The 9,694-nt window shown below is 45.6% G+C and overlaps 1 protein-coding gene across 1 annotated transcript in view; it reads left to right on the forward strand.

Annotated features, from left to right (window-relative positions):
* The window catches only part of BMX (BMX non-receptor tyrosine kinase), a 79,513-nt gene that overhangs the window by 61,970 nt on the left and 7,849 nt on the right, over nt 1-9,694 (forward strand). The window contains exons 14-16 of the mRNA XM_019525641.1: nt 3,598-3,814; nt 7,362-7,426; nt 7,897-8,015. Of these exons, the coding sequence (XP_019381186.1) occupies nt 3,598-3,814; nt 7,362-7,426; nt 7,897-8,015 (401 nt within the window). The remainder of the gene's footprint in view (nt 1-3,597; nt 3,815-7,361; nt 7,427-7,896; nt 8,016-9,694) is intronic.

Consider the following 9,694-nt stretch of genomic DNA (forward strand, 5'->3'; position numbering starts at 1 on the left):
ATTGGTGACTCATATTCCTCTTCTGGTCAATCAGTACCACAAGTCTCTTTTGGTTATGGTGTTAGCGACCGTAGCACTGCTGAGCTTGTAAGTATGTTGAGGGTTCTTCCTACTGAGATGCAGGACCTTACACTTCTCTACATTGAAGGCCGTTAGGTTTTGGTCAGCCCACCTTGAGAGCGTGTCCAAGTCGGTCTGCATGCCGAGTCTGTCCTGTGGTGTGACTGCCCTCCCCCATAATTCGGTGTCATCTGCAAACTTTGCCACTTTGCATCTGACTCCTGACTCCAGATCGTTAATGAAGATGTTAAAGAGTACCGGCCCACGTACCAAGCACTGACAGACTCCACTGGCCACCCTGCGCCACATTAATTTTCTCCCATCAATTAGTACTCTTTGGGTCCAACTCTGTAATCATATACCTAGCCACTGGATTGTAAGATGATCAAGGCCATAGTTCCCCAGCTTAGGACATTGTGGGGAACTAGGTCAAAGGATTTCTTGAAATCCAGATATATGACATTCATGTCATTTCCCTTGTCCAGGGCTCATGTCACCTGGCCATAGAAGGAGATGAGGTTGGTCAGGCAAGACCTGCCAGTCACAAAGCCATGTTGGCTGGCCTTCAGAAGATTGCTTTCCTCTAGTCTGGTGTTGATGGATCCCTTGACCGTTTTCTCCAGGATTTTTCCACGGATGGACATCAGACTGATTGGTCTATAATTCCCTGGGTCATCCCTCCTCCCTTTCTTGAAGATAGGGACCACATTGGCTCTTTTTCAGTCTTCTGGGACCTCGCCCGCATGCCACAAATATTCAAATATCAAGGAGAGTGCAATTTTCAAATATCAAGGAGAGTGCAATTTCTACCAGCTCCTTCAAAACTCTCAGGTGCATTCCATCTGGGCCCATGGATTTGTGAATTTCCAGTTTCTCAAAGTGTTCCCTCACCTGATCCACATCAATTTTGGGCCTGCCACCTGCTCCCAAAATAGTTTGTGTCCTTTCTGATAGTGTGATCCCCTTGGGAGGGTGAAACACTGGTACGAAAAAGTCATTTAGGAGATTGGCCTTTTCTTGGACGTCAGATGTCAGCTGCCCCATTTGATCTCGCAGGGGCCCAATGCTATCTTTGTTCTTTTTTTGACTTCCCACATATTTGAAGAAGGACTTTTTGTTGTCCTTGATCCTTGTAGCTAGCCTGAGTTCTATTTGTGCCTTGACTTTTCTGGACCACTCCCTACAAGTGGGGGCAAGTGCTGAGGAGTCCTCTGTTGCTGGTACATGTTATAGGGCTTTGGCCTCTTCTTGGTTGATGCCTTTCCCCCCAGCGATGTCAGGATGAGATCTGGATTCAGCACCACCGAGATGGTTCAGGTACTGCTCCTACTTGCCTGCCACATCTTTGATGTTCATTGTTCTTTTCTTGGGAGGAAGTTCCCTGTAGGTGGCTGGAGGAGATCTCTTCTCTGGGTTTCTTTGTGGGGCTCCAACCTCCCCTTTATCCCACCCTCACCACATCCACAGCCAGGGGTGGACTCGACTCCCCGCAGGTCTTGTATTGGAATGATCCTGTCTCATCCATGCCACCCACCTCCAAGGGTTGGGTTGTCTTGGCCATCACCCCTCCCAAGGCTATCCTTCATCTTTGGACTGAGGCCTGGGCAACTAAACACACCCCAGTCCGGGGTTAACTGCAACTTAGAAGTAAAACTGAACATAAGATGTCAGCATCTACTGACAGGCTCCTGGGATCTTGTCTCCCAGGCACCTTCAGTCTTGCCAAGGACTCCACCGCCCTTTTCTGCCTAGTACGCATTTGGAAGGGTCAGCCACCCTGTGACAGGCCGCTGCTGGCCCTCTCAGGCAAGCCCCCCTTGGTTCGTCAGTCTTAGTTTAAAGCCAGGTCAGCCATTCTAGCCGAGAAGTGCTTCTTCCCTTTCCAGGTGAGGTGGACACCATCCCTTCCCAACAGTCCACTCTCTCTGAAGTGTAGATCATAGTCAAAGAAGCCAAACTCCTCACAATGGCACCATCGCCGAAGTCTTCTATTCATCTCACCAATGCACGTTTCCCTCTGGAGCCCATGTCCTGTGACTGGGAGGATCAATGAAAAAGCTATCTGTGCCCCTAGACCCCTGAACCCAGCCCCCAGAGCCCTGTAATCATGCATGACCCAACCCAGACTGCTCCATGCCATATCATTTGTGCCCATGTGGATGAGTAGCATGGAAAAGCGCTTGGAGGGCAGGACAAGTTTGGGGATCCTCTCCGTCACACCCCAGACATGAGCTCCAGGCAGGCAGCAAACCTCACAAGCTAAGGGGTCGGGGACCCTGCCCCACCGGGGGGGACCAGTGAGTACCCTCTTCCCCTCCTCTCTCTCCCTGGGGGACTGGGCCAAGTAGGAGCCAGGGCAGGGCAAGCCCCTCCTCAACTCCTCTCAGCTGCCTCCCTGAAGCTGGCTAGTCCCATCCCACCATGGGCCCCGCTCACCTCCAGCTCTGCAGATGGGGTCTGCTGCAGCTGCTGATGGTTGCTGGGGGGTTTTGGGGAGCGGGGGCATGACAGGCTTACACCCATGCATCTCTCGCCACTCAGGGACCCGAACTGAATTCTCTGTTTTCTGTTACAAGTTAGATGGCATGAAAATGAATTAGCAAGATGTGAATGCATCTTCAGTATAATCTCACTTTGACAATGGGGAGGTAACTACTCCAATGTCTGCAGTGCCATACTAGTTTTTTTCAAAATAGTTGTATTCAGAGACATTTTGGGCACATCTACATGTTACGCATCAATGAACATTAGCCTAATTTAATGAGCATTACGGGTGTACATCTACATGTGCATGCCTTTAATCTGCATTAGAATGGTGAAATTAGTCTAATTTTGCCTAAATTTGATACCTGCAAATGCCAGTATCAAATTTAGGCACGATTAGTTAAAGTGCATTAACGCATGTGTAGATGCAACCCAGCACTAACTTTAGTGCTGGGTCTGCCCAGCCACTAGGAGCACATGGCAGGGATGCAGGGACCCGGCACTAACTTTAGTGCACTAAGTGCACCAAAGTGCACTAACTTTAGTGCTAAGTCTCTGCACGTGTAGACATCTGCCAAAAATCGCTGAATGCTTATTAAGCTAATGCCTAGCAATTAGTTAGTTAACCTAGTTATAATGGCTGATTCTGCTCGGGCTACATACTTATAGTAAAAGTCCTTGTGGTTTAAATCCCAAATCTGTTCACTCTGATCTCTTCATTTTTTGTGCTTAGTCAGTGCACGCATACAAAACAATATGCCAACAGATCCCAGTGCTAGACTGAAATATAAAATAGTAATTTTCATCAGTCCTTTTGCCATTGCTTCATAATAATGAATAGAAAGAAAGATCTTCTTGAAAGGGGAAGTTTTAAAGGTTTATTGATCAAAAACAAATTAGTGATTTGTTTGATTACTAAGCTTGGTAGAATTTTATGTAATAATGAATAATTTATATTGTTCAAGTGTTTTATTAGCAATAGCAATGTGATGTTTGAAGAAACAAAGTTCATACAGCAATAAACATATGTTTTTAACTATTTATTTTCTTCAGGAAACTTAACCATCCCAAACTGGTTAAGCTGTATGGTGTATGCACAAAGACATATCCTATCTACATAGTGACTGAATATATGGCAAATGGCTGTTTGCTTAGTTACTTGAAGAGTCATGGAAAGAAACTACAACCCCTTCAGCTACTGGAAATATGTTACAATGTGTGTGAAGCTATGACATTCTTAGAAAGCCATCAGTTCATACATCGAGACTTGGTAAGTTTTGTTGAGAGCAGAATCAGGACTTTAGGTCTAGATCTTGAAAGGCATTTAGGGGCCTTTCACTGACTTCAAGTAAGTACAGGTTCAAATAGTTTCAATGGTACTTAGGCCCCTGTACATGAGCTGGCACCCAAGACTGTTTGGCCTTAATTTCCATACTCACAGTTAATGGAGGAATGCATGTTGAAAAATAATGACAGAAGAGCCAAGGAGAAATTGGTTATTTTATAAACTAATTTTAAAAATCATCGTAAATCCTAGAGGCTCATATTCAAGATTCACAAGTTCAAATGATAGTCTTGTCTTCTCCTTGAGACGATATGTGAGAATCTACATGTGAGGGGTAACTCTTCAATGGGCCTTCAACCCAGTCTCTGAGTCTCCAACAATAATATCATATGCTCAAAACTGAAGTCTTTTAATCATTTAGCTGTGTGTGCAAAGCAAATAGACATATTTTTTTTTATCTGAGGTGCCAGACAATTTACATGGACAAAAGACAAGTTTTAAATAAAAAGGAAATTTTTGAAAATTTGCTCCTGAGAGTTACAAGTCATGGTTAGCTAGGAATAAAAACTGAACCTGTCCTTGAAAGGAAGACTACAAATGCAAACAATCTCCCAGACCTAATCATTATACAGATAGACAATATAGCCTTAAGACACAGCAAGCATAAATAAGCATTTGCAGAATTGGGGTCTTATTGGCCTATTGACTTCCACTACTGCTTAAAATGTCTCTATATTCCATTCTATTTATCGCGCATAGTAAATAACCTACTCAGCATTCACCTACAGTAAGTTTGTTTCTCTTATTTTGAATGAGCTCATAAACATTGATGCAGAGTGCCCAAGCAGCATAGTCATTGCACTAGGACTCAACTTGAAAAACTGAAGTTCAGTCCCTGGCTCTGCTGTGGGTTTGCTGGCTATCCCTGTGCAAGTCCATTTCGTCCATGTGGATGAACGGAATGAAGATACGGGCCTCCACTGTAAACTGCTTTTTGAGACTTACAGTCAAAATGTGTTGCATAAATGATAGGCAGTAGAGGATATAGTAGTAATACTAATACTATTACTACTACAAATAGAAACAAGTTCTTCATGTATTGATTGAAGAATTCCATTAGTTCTGGGAAATTCTTCTGGATAAAAATAAATATCGTATTTACTCAAATATGAGATGAGGGTTTTCCCCTCAATCAATGTGGGGGACAGGAAGCCCCTCATATTACATTCATATACACCAAAACCACATTAAATACATTGCCCATATTTAAAGTGCTGCTAAAAGCAGCATGTGCTCAGTAATGGAAACAAAATATGAAGTTGATTAAATGCAGCCAGCACTGAGTGTGACTATAAATACGACTTATATCAGGGGTAGACAAAATGGGTGGTCCAGCCGGTAGCCTCACTCTATTTCCCAGTAGCCTCTGCTTATGTGGCTGCCCAACAGTCTCCATGGAGACCCTGGGAGTGGTGGGGCCATGAAAGCATGGGGTCATGATAGCTCAGAGTTTGGGCCCAGTCCAGGGCAGAGCCCCAATTGCGTAGCCCCATACTGTTAGGTCCTATGCTATCACAGCTCCGCCGCTCCTGGGGTCTTTATTAGAGACTGGCCAGAGCCCCATAGGCTGGGTGGGGAGCTGCTCTAACAATCTGGGGCAGTGACAGCAGGGGACGAAGGCAGAACTGCAATCTGCTCCCTGCATTCCCCTGCCTAGGGAAGCCGTACTCATCACAGGGGCATGCAGGCAGATCACAGCTCTGTCCCGGCCCCAGCCCTAGCCCCACACTGACACAGCCCCAAAATTCCAGGGTTTCCCCAGACCTACCCACCTGTCTTGCTTCCTGCCACTACCCCACCGCAGCCGCCTTGCTCGTTTGGGTCCTACCCCCAATGGTGGGTACAGGGAGGATGATCTGGGGTGCCCAGGCAGTGGGGTTGGGTCTGGCGGCAGCAACCAAAAGAGCTGCTGCCATAGGGGCTACTGGGAAATAGACTGCCATGGGCTGGATCTGGCCTGTGAGCTAGACTTAACCCATTCCTGGCCTATATGGAAATAATATGCTGATGGGAAACATTGTTTTTCCTTCTAAAAAAAATTCTGTGGGTGTTCCACAGGGAACTAGTACCAGGTTTAGAGGTATTGTAATACCAGGCCAGAGTGAACCCTGACACCCTCCCCTTTATGCCAAGACTGCAGACCAAGCTGCTGATGGCAACCCTTTTGTTTTTTTAACAAATTTTTCCTGTTCCAAGCCAAATCAAGTCCAAATCCATGAGTCAGTCCAGAACTGTAAGTGGTTCTACAACCAGCAAACATCCTCCACCCCCACCAGGGGCTTCAGATATTTCCAGTGGCTTTTGGCGGGCATCCTATGTGCAGGCCCCAGCCTGGAGGCTTGGGGTTCAGATGCCCCCAAATTTCGCCTACCCTCAGCCATATGGCCACAGGAGCAAGCTAGGGAGAAGCCTTCCATTTCCATAAGAAGCATATAGATGGAGGACACGGTAGATGTCAAAGCATATAAATGAGGAGATTTTATGTTAGTTTGCAGAATGTGTAAAGTGCTGTAAACTGTTGTGTGTTTACTGTGGGGGGGGAAGGGGGAAGGAAAGATGTTTATTTTAATTTTTTTTTAAATATCTAGCAGGGGAGGTACCAGGATAGTATCAGTCAGGTTGTTTTCTTGCTCACCTTTGAATGACTACATGTAGAAGGGAGTGGAGACCTGTCTTGCACTGCAGCCAGGACTCCCTACAAGTCTACAATAGCATCCCAATAGGAAGATCTTAGCTACACACCTATTTTATGGAGATGGGGGATTTCCCTCTAGCTTGCTCCTTTAGCCAGTTGATTAAGGGCAAGTGACATTTGGAGGTATCTAACCCCAAGATCTCTGGGCTTGGGCTTCTATGTAGGATTCCTGCCATGGCTTTGGAAGTATCTAAAGTCCCAGGCTGAAAACTCTGGGAAAGAGGATATTTACCAGTGGTAGCACCACATGGATTTGAATGACTGAATTTTGCTCAATTGCTAGGATTCAGAACTGATTTGGTTAATTTGACCTGGAACATAAAATGTATTTAAAAAAAAAGCAAAAAAAAAGTTTGTAGTACATATAAGTACAAATTGCTACCACCATGTTTATTTCAAAGTCAGTGTTTTCAGACTTGTTCCTCACTTGCATTTACTCAGGGAGAGCAGGGTCTGACAGTAAGGAGTGGACAGAGGGCTGCAGGAGGAAGAAGTTAAGGGGGGGCGTAGGGTAAAGGGGCTACCTGCCATCTGACATTTATTTTCCCTGTTGGGAAAGGGGACATGTTGGGAAAGCAGTGGGAAGGGGACATGTTCAAGGCAGACCTCCAATACTTAGATTCTATACTTGAAAATATGTATCAAATTTATACATTTTCCATATATATAATCTAATTATTGGGGGCATAATTTTATATTGAGTAAATAAATGGTAATGCCACCTGTTTTGTTTTTGATTTTGATTACTCAGTTTATTTTATCATTTCCCCACTAAAGGCTGCAAGGAACTGTTTGGTTAACAATGATCTTACTGTGAAGGTATCTGACTTTGGAATGGCTAGGTAAGCTACAGACTGAATCTTTATCAAAGGGTGCAGTAATTTCAATCATACTTGGTTTATTCTGATTAATCAGCTCGTGCTGCCATGAAAAAAGTTAATGAGTTGTTTACTAGTAAAATTAAGCCCAGGTCTTGTAGAGAGTTAATAATTATAGCTCATTCCAGGGTGTTCAGTGTGATGTTAAAGAAACCCTACATTTGGACTTTGTAGGTGAGAGAGTTTCTTTAATGGTCCCTTTTTGAGATAGATACAAAGCAATAAGATATAAAGGGTCCTCCCATAATTTGGTAGTAGTGACCTGCCTATGTAGGACAAGGTTAGAGTTTCTATCTCCTCACCTCTTAAAGTCTGGGTTTCAGCCTAATCTGAAGCTTTTTGGATAGTTGTTCTAATAACATTAAAGGAAAATGCAATAAGCAATATAGCACTGTGAGTTTGTCATAACCTGAAGATTGGATCTTGCTTTGCAGGTATGTTTTGGATGACCTATATGTAAGTTCACAAGGAACTAAGTTTCCAGTAAAATGGTCAGCACCAGAAGTTTTCCATTATACCAAGTTTAGCAGCAAGTCAGATGTATGGGCCTTTGGTACGTATTGGAGGTGCTATGTATAATGCAGGAGCTTAAAAAGGTAGAAAATGCAACCTTTATTTCATAGTTGAAAAGCTAAAAGAAACAGACTCCAACAACTATCTTCAAAGATTTACAAAAATACTCACTGGGTGTAGCTGCTTAACATTGCTCTGCAACAACAGTAGGTCAAACTGTGCCCTGTGTTATACTGCCGTAGTCCTAATAGTTTTCTTTTGATGTAGTGTGAAAAAGTGTTTAATGCAGTACTCTAGTGTGGGTTGCTGACAGCAGGGCCTGAACCTGAGACCTTCTGCTCTACAGCTTGGGTCCCTGCTGTCCAAATTAAAAAGAACTATTTCCTTATCTCAAAGACTATAACAGATTCAAAACCATCTACATGTGAGCCAACCACTAGAGGGGGCCAGAGCTCCAGCCTGAGTAAACGTGGGTTACACTTGTTATGCTTCAGGGGTATAGGTTGGGGTAGGCAATGTTTTTTGGCCAGAGTGCTGAAAAACCCCACAACGCCTACCTTGGAAGGTGCAGGAGTGCCAGGATGCCAGAAAAACAAAATGAGGGAAGGGGGTACATGACAGGATGCCCTGCTTGTGCCTCTTGCCCCTAGCTCTGCTTCCCCTGCCCCCCACACAAAGCCCCCGCCCCCAAACCTGGGCTCCTGGCTGGCAGCAGCTCCCCAGAGCCAGGGCCAGCTGCAGCTGGGAGGCTCCAAACAGCCATGCTGGGCTCTGGAGCCCCGGCATCAGCTCTGGACCGGTGCATACTGGGACATGCAGTTACCACCGACATGGACCTGATGCCAGAGCTATGGAGCCCACTGCAGCTGTTTGCAGCCTGCCCGCTGCTTGCTGCAGCTGTCCAGACCACAGGCTGGCTACAAACAGCCGCACGGGGCTCCAGAACCCAGTCACCAGCTCCGTGCCAGAAGCAGGGGAGAGACTGGGGTTGCGCTGCCTCAGGCCCCTCCCCCACTGCTGGCTCTGAGGCGCAGGGGCATGCGCTGGTACAGAGCTGATGCTGGGGCTCCAGAGCCCGGGGCAGCTGTTTGCAGCCTTCCGGCTGCAGCCGGCCCCAGCTCTGGGGTAGCTGCTGCCAGCCAGGAGCTGGGAGCTACCCAGAGCCGGAGCTGGCTGTGGTGTGCTGAGCAAAATGGCTTCACATGCCGTGCTCAGCACGCATGAATGCAAAGTACAGTATCAACAAATGTATGGTTTGCTGTAGTGTGAACGTTTTTAATGCGGTGCTGACCCCTGGCATAGGTTGTAGCTGGGTTGATCTAAGCACATAGGCAGACAAGGTTCTTTGGGTAAATCTAATATCTTTTATTAGACCAACTCAAATAGTTGGAAAAAATTCTTCATGTTAGGTCTTTGCCAGAACACAATGAACACCCAGTTCCAAAGTCTAATCATCTAGCTACTGATTGCTTCATTGTTGGGTTTCATACATGTGAGCAGGAGTAAATGGGAAAGGACTGCTCCAGTGTAGCAGGTGTGCTGGGGAAGCAGTGTAGGCATGGCCCTTAGAAACGACAGGAGAATCACAGGGAAAGCATGAATCCAGATTCTGTTTATCATGGTATTACTATCCTACTGTAATTCTCATGTCTTGAAGAAGCAGAAGAGTCATAGTTTCATAGTTGGTAGGGTCGGAAGGGACCTGAGCAGATCACCGAG

Source organism: Gavialis gangeticus, unplaced genomic scaffold, assembly GCF_001723915.1.
Source record: "Gavialis gangeticus isolate Ggan-Ray unplaced genomic scaffold, GavGan_comp1, whole genome shotgun sequence".
NCBI classification, from domain to species: Eukaryota; Metazoa; Chordata; order Crocodylia; family Gavialidae; genus Gavialis; species Gavialis gangeticus.